Here is a 17,134-nt window from a genome sequence, read left to right on the forward strand (position 1 = left end):
GATAGCCATTAGTTTTAAATGTGCAACTTGCTAATTCATGGAGAGCCCCCTAGTCCTTCTATTATCCGAAAGAATAAATAACAGATTTGCATTTACCTGTTTTAGACCTCTCATGATTTTATAGACCTCTATCACATATCCCCCCTCAGCCATCTCTTTTCCAATCTGAACAGCCCTAATGTCTTTAGCCTTTCCTCATAGGGGAACCGTTCCATCCCCTTTATTTATTTATTTTATTTAGAGTTTTTCTATACTGGCATTCGTGATTAGAAATCACATCATGCTGGTTTACATATTTCAAGGGGGGTGTGAAACGCAGAAACGAAACATTAACAAGTGCAAAGAGGTCATAAAGTTACATTACAACAAGGTATATATAACTGGGGAGAAGAATTAGAGCAAGATAATTGAGCAGTTAGGATTAACTATTTACATTACATTGTGAAGTCTCTTAAAAAATGATGCTGTCATTCAATTGGGATCTGGGAAGGCTTGCTTAAATAGCCAAGTCTTAAGCCTTTTTCTGAATGTAGTTAGGCATGGTTCTTGTCTCAGATCCGGGGGAATAGAATTCCATAGTGAAGGTCCAGCTGTGGAGAAGGCTCGGTCTCTGAACGTTAAATGATGTGTGGTTTTGGTTTGGGGAACGAGGAGTGATCCTCTGTAGGCTTCTCTGATGGGTCTAGTGGATGTGTGTCGTTTGAGTGGGATTTGTAGGTCGAGCATAGCATGGTGATGGATAGCTTTATAGATGATGGTGATTGATTTGTGGATAATTCTAAAGTGTATCGGCAGCCAGTGTAAGTTCTTGAGAGTGGGAGAGATGTGATCTCTTCTCCTGGTATTAGTCAGAATTCTCGCAGCAGAGTTCTGGAGCATCTGGAGGGGTTTAATGGATGCGGAAGGGAGTCCAAGTAAGATAGAGTTACAATAGTCTATCTTAGAAAAGATAACTGCTTGAAGGACCATTCTGAAGTCTCGCACGTGAAGGAGAGGTTTGATTCTTTTAAGAACCTGTAGTTTATAGAAGCCGACTTTTGTTGTTTGTTTGATGAAGGATTTTAAGTTAAGACGGTTGTCGATAATTATTCCTAAGTCCCTTGTTTGGGTGGTGAGTTTATCATTTTTGTTGCCCTTTTCTGTACCTTCTCCAGTGCAACTATATCTTTTTTGAGATGCGGTGACCAGAACGACCCTGAGACTCCAGGAGAAGGCAGCTCCTGACACATCTCTGACCTAAGATGTAAACTGGTGGAGGTAAGCAGTTTGTATGTTGTGAATGTTGGTTATGCTGTAAATAAAATGGAATCAGAAGGCTGGAATCAGTCTAGCGTTTGTTTCCAGCCTAAGAAGTTTACTCTGCTATTCCACAGGGAGCAATAAGTGAGGTGATCAAATCTGTAGATGATACAAAATTGTTCCAAGTTGTTAAAACACAAGCAGATTGTGATGAAGTGCAAGAGGACCATACAAGACTAAATGGCATCTATATGACAGATAAAATTTAATGCAGAAAAATACAAAGTGACGCACAGAGGGAACAATAATCCTAACTATAGGTTCACAATACTGGGTTCTGTATTAGAAGACAACATCTAGGAAAAGAAGCTTGGAGTCACTGTGGACAATACATTGAAATCCTTAGCTCAGTGTGTGGTGGCAGTCAAAAAAGCAAATAGAATGTTAGGAATGATTTGGAAAGAAAAGGAAAATAGAAAATATCATAATACCTCTGTACTGAGGTTACCAACCATATCTTGAGTTCTTGTGGCCCACCTCAAAAAGATACAGCAGAACTAGAGAAGTGGAGGTCAACAAAACTAACAAAGGGATGGAATGGCTCTTTAAGTTGGAGAAGAGGCAACTGAGAAGTGATATGATAGAGGTTTATAAAATCATGAGCAGGGTAGAGCAAGTAAACAGAGGACAGTTATTTATCCTTTCAAATAATATTAAGACTAAGGGACACCACATGAAACCAACAGGTAGCAGATTTAAAACATATTGGAGAAAGTATTATTTCACTCGATGCACAATCAAAGTGTGGAATTTGTAGCTGGGTTTAAAGGGGATTTGGACATGTTCCTGGAGGAAAACTCCATAAACCATTATTGATCAGGTACTGTAGATTTGGGAAAGCCACCGCTTCTCCTTGGGAGTGAGCAACAAAAGATGGATGTCCTCTTTGCTGGGTAACTTAAGGTCTGGACTGGCCATTGAAACAGACAGGATACTGGACTCGATACACTGTTGGTCTGACTCAGCACATGTTCTTATGAAACACTAGATGTGCCTTACCTGCTGTCACATTCTATGTTTCTAAATTAAGCACTTCTGATATAGTTATAAAACCAATGTATAAATTTAAAAAAGAATATTGGTCATGTACAATATGGCTAATTTTTTAAATTATTTTCATGCCATAATTTGGGACCTCAGGTAGAATTCACATTACTATGCTGAAAAACACATTGGGCCGGATTTTAAAAGGGTTACGCGCATAAGGTACGCGTGTAACCCTTTTAAAAAACCCCTGCGCGCGTCGAGCCTATTTTGCATAGGCTTGGCGGCGTGTGCAAGCCCCGGAACGCACGTAAGTCCCAGGGCTTCGCTAGGGGGGTGTGTCGGGGGCGTATCGGGTGGGCAGCGCGACGATCGGGGCGTTCCCGGGGCATGTCGGGGGGCGTGGTGCCGGCCCGGGGGTGTTCCAGGGGCGCGGCTGAGGCCTCCGGAACAGCCCCTGGGTCGGGAGATGGCACGCTAGCAACCCGGAGGCAGGTGTAACTTTTAGAATAAAGGTAGGGGGGGGTTTAGATAGGGCCGGGGGGGTGGATTAGGTAGGGAAGGGAGGGGAAAGGTGCGGGTGGGTGGAGGGAACGGGCAGCGTGCGCAGGGCTCGGCACGCGCAAGGTGCACAAATGTGCACCCCCTTGCACGCGCCGACCCCGGATTTTATAAGATACGCACGGCTACGCTGCTATGCCTAAATCTGAGCCTGCAGCTGCATTTCTTTACTCTAGAGGTTCTTTACTCTAAAGGTTCTGAGTGTGGCATCTTTAGCAGCCTTCACGCGCCGACAGATCCTGCAGCGACCTATCTCTTTCTCCCGCACAGGCTTCCTGTTACCATGGAAGCTCGTGCAAGGAGCGGAGCATCACAAGGTCCATCAGCACACGGGGGCTGCTGAAGGCCCCGCACTGCTTTTTTTCATCTTTAGGTGTCACAACTTGAGGATGAGAAGGGAGAGGGAAGGGGGATTTTGGCAGGAGAGAGATCATCCCGTCCCCACCCCACTCCTCATCAGGGAGGGGGGGGGAGGATAACACCCCTCCCCCCAGTGCCTATGTATGCATGTCGCCTTAATCTGGTTCTGCTAGGGGGAAAAATACTAAGGCAATTGCAAATGAAAGCTCATGGAGCCATAGCCCCAAAAGAGGCTATGATTGAACTAGAAGCTCAAACGAGCAGGAGGAAACTAGTAGGCCAAAAATTATTTTTTTTAATTTTGGAATGGCAATATGATTATCCATCATCCACTTTCACGACTTCACATCTGTCCTCCAGGCCATCATATTCTCCAAGATAGACTACTGCAATTCCATTCTACTAGGTCTCCCCACCTCCTCCACCAAACCTCTTCAGATGCTCCAAAACGCAGCCGCTAGAATCCTAACAAACACTAACAGAAGAGATCACATTACGCCCATCCTCAGAGATCTGCATTGGCTACCAATAAGCTTTAGAATCCTTCACAAATCCCTTACCATCTTTCATAAAACCATTCACCACCAGGTCCCCATCGACCTGCAACTTCCACTCAGACTCCACACCTCTTCAAGACCTATCAGGGAAGCTTATAAAGGATCCCTGCATGCCGCTTCTACCAAATTCACCCATCTGTCAACCACTAGAGAACGAGCCTTCTCGACAGCGGGACCAGCCATCTGGATTGCTATCCCCCCCCCCCCCCCCCCCCCCCGATCTCAGACAGGAACCCTGCTTGTTGACATTCAGAAAAGACCTGGCTGTTTCAACAAGCCTTCCCCCAACCCAGGCCTACACCTGCTATGCCACAGACCATTCACTAAGGCCTGCTGCCCAGTGCACGCCATCTCAGACATTATAATTGATTTGTTATAGTTACCGAGTTACCTTTCTTCTTCTGGCCTCTTCATCTTCCTAGTTCCATTACCCTTGTTTTATTGTAACTTTTTGCTTCTTCTTCTATGTTAAGGTTAATGTTATTACCCCCGGTTCCTTGTAAACCGATATGATCTGTATCATGAATGTCGGTATAAAAAAGTACTAAATAAATAAATATATGCAGTCCTTGTACAACTAACGCTGCCATGCACCTTACATTTGCATTGCTTCCAATTCTTCTCAAGAAACAGTTGCTTCTGTGGCTGCTACAACCAAGGCACAACCTTTTCTTATCAACTTCTCCAGGTTCTGCAAGCTATGATTTCCAGAGCAAGGGAAATATATTTGTCTCTGCAGTTCACACTTCCAAAAACTAAAGGAGATATTTGCAAAACAGCAGGGCTTCCAAACATTGCAGGTATTGTAGATGGTATGCATGTAGCTCCATGTCCACCATTTATAAAAGAGCACCAGAGCAGGAAAACCTTTCACTCAATGAATGCAAAAGTATTATGCAACACAGCAAACTCATTATCAGTATAATAGATGCTAAATACCTTGACTATGCATGTAACTCGTTTATTATTAAAAGCAATACAGAAGTTTCAAATAATCACCGATGATGGCTGATTGCTAGGTAAGTCTCACATTCGGCTACAAACAGAAGGGCAATTCCAATAGTTTTCTTACTTTACTATCTTGCGATTGTTGTTTTCTACCCTCTTATTTGAGCTTTAAGGAGAAGTAAAGTCTTGGTTGATCGAACAGGCATTTGAGTCATAAGGCAGTCAGGTTATTTGTACTCTGCGGATTACTTTTCTTTCTTCTTTTTTTTTTTTTTTCCTTTGTTGCCTGTTTATATTTGAGTAAGCTAAAACTTGAGGATGAGATTAATGTCATTTTTATATTATGCATGTGGGTTTTTTTGTTATGCTATTTATTGTAAAATTGTACTCTATCTATATTTTATTGTACCTACTTGGAGAGTATGACTGTGAAGCAGTAGTCAAGTTGAAACACAAATACATTTTTATAGTAATTTATTTTTTAAATCAGGTGATAGTGATTAAGATTAGAAGCAATAGATTTCAACTCCATTTATTAATCCTGAAACACAGCTACAGTATATAAAACAATGCTCATAGGCATACGCAGGCTGTATCTGAATGTATGCTTTGGTCTAGTAAAGGCAAAGTGTAGAGGTCTGAATTATAGTGGGAATGGTTTATAATACAGTCCTGGCAAAGCATGTAACATGAAACTCAAAGGGATGAAGTGGTGAAAAAGTGGGAACATTCTTTCCATTCGCGCTCTCATCCTTCTGCATCCATCCCTAATTCTCACTTTCCCTTTCTACCTGTCTCCTACTCTCTCATGTTCTCCCTCACCATTCTTTCTTGCAAGCTCTCCTCTCTCCCATAACCCAGGCTTGGTCTTTCACCTGCCTTCCTCTACTCATGGCCTGTCTCACCGTCCCTTGTTTGACCTTGCCCGTGTAGCCTAATTTTTCTGTTTCAGATGTGCATTACCAGCAGTTCTTGCACTCTTCAGCTGTCACCCTGGAGAACAGCGAGGGACTTTAAACTGAATGCACACACAATAGAAGGACATCAATACTCTTCTCCCGGATGGGTGCTATTGTCAGAACAGACAGCATGAAGACAGTAAGAGCTGGTACAGAGTATGGGGCATAACCACCCACGTTACAAAACACTGTAATCTGGGAGAAGACAACCCCAACCCTTCAGGACTCATGTTGGTCCAACTCTGTCACAAATCCAATTTGAAGAAGGCAGACACGGTAACTAATTGTTCATACATATCTTTTAATAGAAGATTTTTGTTTCTGTTAAAGTTTAAACAAACTGCTTATCTATGACAATTTCTCAAACAAAGCTGCAGCTTAATTCAGCTTCTGAAAATTCCCGTTTTTTTGCAGCACCTGTATTCTTCCACCCCAACCCAGTACAGGTAAAACAGAAGATGTTTAATTAAACCTCTTAATTTTTTTATGGGCATACTTTTCTATTTTTTTCTGCCAAAAGTTGTAGTAAAAACTCCTCTTCTTCTCCTCTGATATTGGTGGTTCCTTGCTGGCTTCACACCTGGGTAGGGGCAGATGATGCGGTACTTAACGAAACCCAGGCATCTGGCACATGGCAGGTAACAGTAGTCACAGGCATAAAGGCCCTCAGACTTTCTAGCACCGCTTAAACACATTGAAATTTTCCACTTATAAGTTGATTGCTATGTACAAGCTCTGCATTAAAAGTTGAAGTATGTTTGGCCAAAATATTAATGCTCGCAGCTAGTGTGTTAGTAGAATCATACATGGGAATACAGGAATTAGTCATTACCTCTAAAGAATTAAGCTTTGTTTTTTAAATATTTTGACAGATTGCTTGAAATCCCTCAAGCATTTCTGTCACCTGACTGCTGAGCCTCAAGGAGCCTTCATTCCAGCTGCTATAAGGCACATCTTGAGCAAAGGAATGTATGGGTGGCACATCTGCCTCAGTATTACTTGACTGGGTATGTGTTCTTCATTTCCCCATGCTGCTGCATCCTGGCTCGGTGGCTCTTCTCTCTGAGGCTCTGTTTCTACAGGTCTATCTGGTTAAAAATAGAGTTACTAGTTAGTTGAAATCATCCTCGTCCCATTGTGGTTTCTCAGCATTAGGGTACTCACTCTCAGGTTTTATAAGAAACCAACAATTGGACATACACAGTCAGAAAATTAGGTATACCCTCTGCTTAAATAGTAGAGGCAACTAGGGGAATTATTATCCTAGTCTCTGATCGCCCCCACATTTCCCATATATGGCAACTAAAATGAAATATTTCCTGAGGTACTCAAATAAAAGTACTTCCTCCAAGCAAATCCATCAGCTTTGTAACTGTAAACCCTATGCATATCAATAATTGATGCATTTACAACAAAATTTTAGGTGGAAATGAAAGATCGTTACCATATTCTTCATCTTCTAGGCCTCTAGTGCCATGGCTGAAAGCACCATGCAGGTGCTGTAGAATCAGAGCTCCTTCTTCACCAGGCCTCTCTCCTGTAGACTGAGTAGCTCTTCTGGGGGAGAGGGTGAGTTCCATCAAATTGATCCTTTGTATGCCTCTTTATATCATGACAGTGTTTCCTGAATGCAAATATAGTCCTCTTTAAGATACCATGGACATGAATTTAATTTTGGTTAATATGGCTTTCCAAAGTTTGCCTTTCTTTTTTTTATTTAGAGGTGACCTTGTCCATCGGTGTGTGTCATGCCAAGTCACAGAAAATCATTTTCTTTTTTCTAGAATTCTCCTTTGCACTCTCATCTCTGCTCTGAGGCCCAGCTTGATTTAGACTACTCCTGAAATTGAATTTTCTTCCAAAAATCTCTTCATAACCATTATTCAAGGATAACTGTACTTCTCATATAAAGCCTGTCATGTTGAAGGCAGTCCCCCAATGCTTCTTCCAGATGTAAATTACCAGTGCTCTCTTTCCTTTTTTCAGTAATGACTGGAATGATTTTCGTATATCACATTGCCCTGTAATTCCTTCATATATCTAGGGCTGAGAGAGACAGAGAGAAAGAGATACACACATGTGTACAAGAGTATCTCCATCAACATCATTTATATTATTAAATGAACAACAAAATCTTTTTATTACAAATATCAATAAATCAACTGCATAACAAACATGTTAAAATCACAACACCGGCGCGCGCATGTTATAAAATCACGCGCACATGGACGTGCGCACACGTATTTTTAAAAAATCTACCCCTATGAGCTCAACACACTATTCATTCAAACACTAAAATATATATATTATCCTTCTAAATGTAACTCATATTACAATCTCATGAAACACTTTTAAATTCAATTATCACTATAATCCCAAATGTGAATCATAAAAATATTTAAAAGCAGTTTCTCTGATCTGAAAGATAATATTAATAGGATGGACCAAAATGATCCATCCAGCCTGCCCAGCAAGCTTCTTACTGTATCGTCTGCTGCACCGTGAAGGTTTCCCCATGTTTCTCCTAATGGTAGCAACTGCTGCTCCATACAGTTATTCCCAAGCCTTATGATAACTCATAATGAAGTACTACCGGGGACTATAATACCTCTAAAGAAAGGATTTATTATTAACAACAAATAATTTTAAGTATAATATGACTTTATTTAAGGAACAAAATTGTGGTGTGAAATGCACCTGAAAAAGGGATTTATCATTGTTAATGTTCAAAGTTCAACAAGATTACTGTAAGAAGTTAATATCTTTCGGATAAGAAAAACTTCTTAGTATCACAGTTTTAAAATATTTTTATGATTCACACATGGGATTATAGTGGTATTGAATTTCGGAGTGTAACATGAGATTACAGTTTACAGTTTTAGTTTATTAAAATATATGACTCACCAATTGTACAAGACTCTAGGTGATTTACAACATACACAGTTGCGATAATACAAAAGACAAAAATTAAAGTAAAACCACTTTAAAAGAAACTGCTCATCATATCAACTTTAAATTTATTGTTAAAAACACCATAATCATACACAGGCCAAATTAAACAAATAAATCTTAAGCCCAGCTTACTTTGCGGGTAAGTAATTCCAGAACGGTGGAGCTGTCATGGAGAAAGTTCTACTTCTTGTCTCTTGAAGCCGCACCAATTTGAGTGATATAAAAAAACCCAATAAACATGATACCTCAAGTAGCCTTCTATTCTGTGATCTCAAATTACAGGTGGGAGTATAAGACCTTCAACTGGGCATTAGCTCATGGAAAGGAATTAAGCTGAAGCAGGTGATGAACCATCACAGAGATTTTATACTCCACTACAAGTCAGTGCAAGTCAAAAAGAACTGGGGAAATATAGTCGCATAACCGCGTGCCTGAGATCAGTCTTGCAGCTGCATTTTGCAAAAACTGAAATGTTTCAAGGCCACTGCAGAAAGGCCCAAATAAACCACATTACAGTAGTCGAGGGAGGACAAAATTAAGGCTTGAACTACTGAATGAAAGTCACAAGGATTGAGCAGAAGCTTTAGGCTGCAAAGCAGACGCAGCTTGAAGAAGCCAGATCTAATGGTCGCCTTAATTTGATGTTGGAAACACAGACTGGAATCTATCCAGTTGCCTGAACTTTTTACCTGATGCAAGATTGGCAAGGGCACATTGTTACAAGATAATGTAGCAGGAACGTCAGAAGTGGAAGTGTGCTATAAAACCAAAAGATCTGTTTTTTGCAAGATTTAGAGACAATTTGTTGTAAGTCATTCAAGATTTAATAGCAGACATATAAAGAGAAAGTACCTTTGAAGTATCTTCCCAAGAAGATTGGCGTTCAAAATAAAATTGGATGTCATCTGCATAGATATGGTACCCCACACCGAGGACGCAAGTACCTTACCAACAGGGGCTGGATGTGGAACATCAAGGCAGAAAGAGGCTTGTACCAAGAACAACTGAAATTGATTCTAATGTGGTGTTATTGATCGTATAGGTAAGACTGGAACCAGGACAAAACAAGTCCAGCCAAGCCAAACTCTTTCAAGAAAAACATTAAGATCTCATGATCCAAGGTATCAAAGGTGGATGAGATATCTAAACAGACAAGCAGATACTTCTTGCCACTATCTAAGCTATTACAGAAGGATCTAATAGGTGGGTAATTAATGTTTCTGTACTAAGGACCTTATGAAACCCAAACTGAAATGGGTCAAGGAGGCAATGGTTGTCTAGAAAATCATTCAACTGTTGAAGGATAAGGAACTCAAGAATCTTCGCTTCAAAGCGAAGGGAGGAAATTGGTCTATAATTGGAAAGCAATGAGCAATCCAAATCCTTTTTTTTAAAGGACGGACAGATGCCTTTTTTTTTAAAAGGAGGAACCATTCCCTTGTTTAAAGAAAGATTCATAATCTTCGTTAAATGTGGGGCAACTTGCTGTTTGAGGGTTCTAAAAATAGAAGGGTTACAAGTATTTAAGGGGCAAAAAGAACTATTCACTTTAGAACTTGCTATTGAGACCTCAAGAGTAGAAACAGATTCAAAAGAGGACCATAATGGGACATGGTCCATTGAGCTAGATAAATACCAAAGAAAATGGACAAATTCATGACCTTATCTCTAAAAAAGTCCATGAAAGCATCACATGTAGGACCAGAGAAAGATTGCTGGGACTCGAATGAGGTACTAGTCAATTTCTGTACAAGATGAAACCAGTTTTTGAAATTGTTACCCACACTATGGATTTGTTTAGAAAAGAAATCCTTTTTTACCTGCAAGACTTTACTTTTATATGCTGACAGGAGCGATATTCATTACAACAGTTATCAGTATGATTACGTTTCCAGGTGGTACAACAGGCACCGCTCTGATTTTAGCTCAGGAATGAGCCAAAAGGTGCAAGTATTGCGCCGAGATGTCACTTCTCTCATCAGAGCAAGTGTCAGAAACCGTAGAAATATTGGCAGTCCAAATTTCTAGAGCATCAACATCAACTGCAGGATTAAAGTTAACTTTCTCTGGTTCTTCTGCAAAGCACTCCGAGTTAATGAATCCTCTTTAAAAATGAGAAGAGATGTTATTAACAACCATGGCTGGAGAGGGAATTGCTAAATTAAAAGCAAACAAGTAGTGGTCCGACCAAAGAACCAGAGAAAGAAATAGGGTTAGAGAATACAAGATCTAAGGTATGTCCCCGGTTATGAGTGGGGGTATTTGCCAATTGGTGCCATCCAAGAAGGGTCATGCAATCAAGAAATTGTTCACAATGAAAATCAGGAGAGAGACGTCATGAACATTAAAATCACTAATGTTCAGATTAGCCTTAGACTGTACAAGTTGTTCAAAAAACGGTGAGAAACCAGAATGTAATAAGCCCGGAGGGCAATATGTTAGGCAAATGCTCAGGGTGTCAGAGAACAGTACAAGCATTCATAAATACAGCAGCCACTAGATTTTCATACTTCATTTTCCAAGATTCTTTGTAAATTATTAACAAACCTCAAACACGACCTTTAAGATAAGGTTGCGAGCTATTGCTTAAGTAAAATTTGGTCCGAGTCTAGTAACCACGACTCAGAAATGCAAAAAAAATCATGACTTTTTAAAAAATTATATAAAAAAAGAACCAGGACCTTTTTACAGACTGAGTATTGACCAACATGATCAGCACGTCAGGGCTCACAGAGTTAACAGAAGTAGAAGACATATAAGGTCAGGATGCACAAACACAGCAAGTTATAGCAGTAACAAAACATGGCTGTCCTCTTTAAACTAGGACGCAAACAACAGGAGAGATCATCATACTGACTGTGACCCGTGATGACCGGGATCAACAAAGGAGTGTCAAAGGCTTCAGTACCAGGAGAAAAATCAGGTGTCATACCAGACTCATCTGCACTCATCGTGCACGAAGGATCGAACAAAGGAGCTCCTCTGTTGTGCTCCTTCGTGCGCGTGACAGAGCATGAGAACCTCCAGCATCCACCGCTGGCTCTTCACCCCCTTGCATTGATGACGTCAATGGGGGGCAGGGCTAAAAGCCTCCGATGTCAACAGAGCTGAGAAACAGCTGAGGTGAGCAGAAACAGATTCACCCACAGCCTAGGCCAAAGCAGACAAACAGCCCGATGTTCCAGCAGGGCAGGCACTCTCTATCTAGGCAGGGCAAGGCAAGAGCTGTTCAGGACAGGCATCTACTGCCGGATCTCCCCCCCCCCCCACACACACACACCCACACCCCCTCCGCATTGATGATTGTAATGTGAGATATTTAGAAGGATAAAAAATATATTTATTTTAGGGGCTATCTAAATGTGTGTTGAGCTCATAGTATGTATACTGTGTGCAAAAAATTGATAATATAACAAGCTATTATTGTTGCAATTTTTAACATGTAGGTTATGCAACTGATTTATTGATATTTGTAATAATTCTGTACATTTAATAATATAAATGTGACATTGATGGAGATACTCTTGTACACATATTATAAAGATTTATTGAGTACCCATATATTGGAAGTTAATTCAAAGCCAGGGTTCATATTACTAGATATATATATATACACACACACACACACACATATATATATATATATGTATGTATGTATGTATGTATATCATGTGATGACATCACTGCCTAGGGCAGCTGGATACCCTTCTACTGGCACTTCATAATTCTGACCCTAAAGCTGAAATAAGTATCCACAGATCATAACAAATGAGTCAGACACAAGTAATTTAGCAAAAACTACGTGTTAGAAGAGACTCAAGATGAAGTCAATATAATAAGAAAAAAATACCTTTTGCATCTTGAAAATGTGATTTCTTCAAACTAGGGTTAAGGTCATAGGCAAAATGGTACAAAATGTAAGGTAGGTAAGAAAGGAGTATTTTGCTCAAACTTTGCAAAAAGAAAAAAAATATGAAACAAAATAAATAAGTCAAATGACAGAGTTACAAACCTCAGAAAAGAGAGGTTTATAAAAGAAATGCGGACAGAAACTCCCTCACAAGGAATGTATATCTTATATCTCTAAGATTACTTTGCAGCCAAGCAGATTTACAGTATCCCCCATGTGGAAAACCAAGAACATGCTCCTCACCGATTTCAATTATTCGTTTATGTAAAGGGACAGCAGCAAGGAAGGGCTCATCTCTACAGGACTGCGTTTGGGTTCCAACCAAATCAGAACTGGTAGCCATAATGCGAGCACTTTCTTCATTTAGGTCAATTCCAGCCATAGAGGTGACATCATTGATGTCATTGTCATCTCTACAACAGAAGTAAAATTCAAAGTATTAGCTTTGGAATCCAAATCTATGTTTTATACAGAAATATCTCCTGGCCCCCACCACTCCTAATTGAAACATGGCTGTGTAAAGTCAGCATGATGAAATTGCAGAAGTCCACTATGTTAACAGGAAGAGAACCTAAATTTCCTAAAGTAGAGGAAGACCACAAACATAATGCAAAGATGACCTTGGTTAGGGGGGTATTGCATGAAAATATCAGCCCATGCGGTATCTGCCTGTATGCACTGCAGTTTCCCTGCAGTGCGTGCTTCAACAACTCCCAAAAGCAAGTCAAGCCAACCCTTGAGAGGTACATGACATGATCTGAAGGCTGGCAGAATTCAGACAAAAAATCTCCAACATATATTTCACATTTTTCCTAGACAACTAAGTGGTAGAGTACAATCTAGAGTAGGGGTGAGCAAACAGAGCTGCAGTCCCCTTTCCATCCATGCAATCAATAGGGTCCCCCACAAGTTTGATTACATCTCTCCTATATACATCATAGATTCATTGTATAATATAAGTCTCTTGCCAACCAATCAGCTCCTGAACTAGTTATTAATGAGAAAACCACACAATCAGCAGTGTCAGACATATACATACACTTTGTCTGTGTCTGACAGACAGCATGTATGGGTGTCTTTCTCTCTGACACATACACACACATTCTCAGTGTGTGGGTGTGTCTGTGTGTCAGTATGCATGGGGGAGTGTCCTTCTGTGTCAGTGAAAGGTACCCAGACACACACTTTGACTGGTCAGAGAAAAATACACGCACATTCCGCTGTTGTACCACTGCTGCTCATGTGGTCAAAGTGAGTGCCCCTGCTCCAGCACTGCCACATCATTATGTAAAGTTTTTTTGCTTGCTAAAAGCCCTTCCCCAATCTGTAGCAGTCCCCTGCCTTTCCTATTCCCACCCTTTCTTGACACACCTTTTCTCCAGAAGATTCTCTATTTCCATAGACAGCTATCCTCCTCAGAGCTCAGTCCAGCCGCCTCAGACAAAAGCCTCTCGAACACTGCAGGCACTTCCTCCTGCTCATATCCTCCCTTTTTGTGACTGCAGTTTGCCTCCACTTCTCTGGGCCCTCACCTCGTGTCATTGTCACCATTCCAGGGCATTCCCAATAACTGTCTACTACACAGAGTCTGCTGTTTTATGGTTCCTCAGGTTCTGATCTGCCTACCTACTCCAGAGGAGGGGGGGCCAGAAATGCTCTATGCTGTTCCTCCTGGGTTTAAAATAAAAGAAAAATTAAGTCCTGGCTGAGACTGGGATGAGCCATTAACCCAAAACAACATAGCTCAGAATGGAATCCTGCTTTCCCACGTGAAACCGGTGCAGTCAGGTCTGCTGCAAGGGTATTAGATGCCATAGGCAAGCCTTACAGCCTTGCAACTCCAACTCTTCCCTCTCCACATGCAATTAAAAATTATACATTTTTAACAGATTTTACATGAAAAAAGAACATTCAGTCTTCTGAGGCAAAAATATCACATACAACATATAGGGGCGGATTTTAAAAGGGCCGCGCGCGCGCCGGCACGCATAAAGCCCCGGGACGCGCGTAAGTCCCGGGGCTTTCGAAAAGGGGAGGGAGGGGGGGTGTCCGGGGCGTCCCCGAAACGATGCGGCATTTCGGGGGCGTGCCATGGCGTTTCGGGGGCAGGCCCAGGAGCGTGGCGCCGGCCCGGGGGCGTGGTCGAGGCCTCCGGACCACGCCCCTGGGACCGGAGGACGGAGCGGGGCTGCCGGCGACAGGCGTAACTTTGCCGACAAAGGTAAGGGGGGGTTTAGATAGGGCCGGGGGGGTGGGTTAGGTAGGAGAAGGGAGGGGAAGGTGGGAGGAGGGCGAAGAAAAGTTCCTTCCGAGGCTGCTCCGAAATCGGAGCAGCCTCGGAGGGAACAGGCAGGCCGCGCTGGGCTCGGCGCGCGCAGGTTGCACAAATGTACACCCCCTTGCGCACGCCGACCCCAGATTTTATAAGATACGTGCGGCTACGCGCCTATCTTATAAAATCCAGCGTACTTTTGTTCACGCCTGGTGCGCAAACAAAAGTACGTGCTCGCGTATTTTTTAAAAATCTGCCCCATATTATTTACATGCACTGCTGTGGTATCAATCAGAAAACCCTGCAGAAAAGCAAAAATGTTCGGAATTCTTATGGCATTAGGCAAATTATAGCGCTAAATGTTCACGGATCCTTATAATGGACAAATCAATCAATGAAGAAAGGAGAGAAGTAATATAAGCGTTTCCACCTTTTATTCAGACGTTATTGGAAAAAGGTTTCGGTCCCCCGACACGGACCGTGTTTCGCCACACGGGCTGCATTGGGAGGGACAGAGGCCCAGAAAATCAACTGTCAACAAAACAAAAGTCAGACAAATGTAAATAAGGATCCACAAGAAACAAAAAGAACACAAAAAGACACCAACCAGCAGACAGCGCTGCTTATATCTAAAGGAAATAAAGATATAATTGTAAACCAATCATAATTATGAGTGAAGGATCCAGAAAAACATTTTGTAAATACATGTATATAAAACATATATATAAAAATATACTTATATATAAACACATATGTAAATCATTTGCGCAAACCAAAGTGTAGGGAGAACCTATATATAAGGGGAGGAAGAAAGGAGGAAGGGGGAGAGGAATACATAACCCAACATAATACATCATAATAACAATGGCATAATGTTACATCTCTCTGACTTTTGTTTTGTTTTGTTGACAGTTGACTTTCTGGGCCTCTGTCCCTCCCGACGCAGCCCGTGTGGCGAAATACGGTCCATGTCAGAGGCCAAAACCTTTTTCCAATAATGTATAAATAAAAGGTGGAAACACTTATATTACTTCTCTCCTTTCCTCATTGATTGATTTGTTCATTATAAGGATCCGTAAACATTTAGTGCTATACCACTCTTATTTTTGGTTATCACCGACCAAGTATACTACTCATCATCTCCACTCTCTTATTTGCATTAGGAAAATTATAACATGCATTGGATATGGGCTTGGCTCTCAGAAAGCCATGAGTAAACTGAATTACAATTACAATACAGGTAAACCTTCCATACCAAAACAGCACTAAATGCCAGCACTCAAATAATGACAATCCTACCTATTTGTAGTCAACATTGCAAATATTACACCAGATCCTAAAACACCAATACACTAATAGAAAAACAGAACAAACCAGGCTGCTATAGATCCCTACACAGAAACTACAAGCAGAATCTCACACACATTGATTTCACACGCAGAACACAGTCAGAGCTTCACCAAATGCAGAACAGAGACCATAAAGTATAAACAGAAACATGCAAACAAAAACTGAACTGGAAACAAGAAGACAGACTCTGTATGCAGTGCAACAAGAGAAAAACAGAATCACCATTCCTCATAAAACATCAAACAATAAAATCAAGAAATATAAAACATCAATTAGTAAAACATTACTAATAAAAATAAATATTTCAAAGCAGCTAACAAATAGATCATCCAATAATTAAAAACATATACAAATTTTTAAAAATTTTCCAAACACCAATGAAATATTTTAAAACAGCAGACACATCAAATAACATCCAATAATTAAAACCAATAAGGATTTTTAAAAAGCCCCAGTTCTCCATTCTAAGATTGTTGTTGATTAGTGGGGACAGGGATTCCACAAACTTTCTCATCTCTCTATCATATACACGTTTTCTCATTTGCTCGCTCACTCACAAACACACACACTTACACCTGCTCATGACTCATTCTTATGTTCACATACATTCTCATTGACTGACGCACCCTCATACATTTGCTCTCTCACACGCTCAAACATACATACTTGCACATGTTCTCTCTCACACTCAGTGACTTACTCTCATTCTCACTCATTCTTCTCCCCTACAGCATAAAAAAAAAAGAAAATAAATAAATAAACAAACCCCCAAAACATGTTTTTACTTACAATGGTGATCAGAGGGAATTCCAGGCAGACAGGGATGCCTATTGATGCTCCTGGAGGTGTTCCTTGGTGTGGGAAGAGACGGTTCAAAGGTCCCAATGCAGGGGGATGGTTATTTTTTGCCGCGGCCCCAGCATGGGGGGGGGAGGCAGCAAAGAGTAGTAAGAGGACTTGAGCCAGCAGTGAGGCAGCAACA

General features: G+C 41.1%; 1 protein-coding gene across 3 annotated transcripts in view; it reads right to left on the reverse strand.

Moving 5' to 3' along the window:
- The window catches only part of LOC115095109 (transcription initiation factor TFIID subunit 4-like), a 654,045-nt gene that overhangs the window by 348,709 nt on the left and 288,202 nt on the right, over positions 1 to 17,134 (reverse strand). For all 3 annotated transcript variants that reach the window (XM_029608361.1, XM_029608360.1, XM_029608362.1), the window contains exon 10: positions 12,774 to 12,943. In XM_029608361.1, coding sequence (XP_029464221.1) covers positions 12,774 to 12,943 — 170 coding nt within the window. The remainder of the gene's footprint in view (positions 1 to 12,773; positions 12,944 to 17,134) is intronic.

The sequence above is a fragment of the Rhinatrema bivittatum genome, chromosome 7 (assembly GCF_901001135.1).
Source record: "Rhinatrema bivittatum chromosome 7, aRhiBiv1.1, whole genome shotgun sequence".
NCBI classification, from domain to species: Eukaryota; Metazoa; Chordata; class Amphibia; order Gymnophiona; family Rhinatrematidae; genus Rhinatrema; species Rhinatrema bivittatum.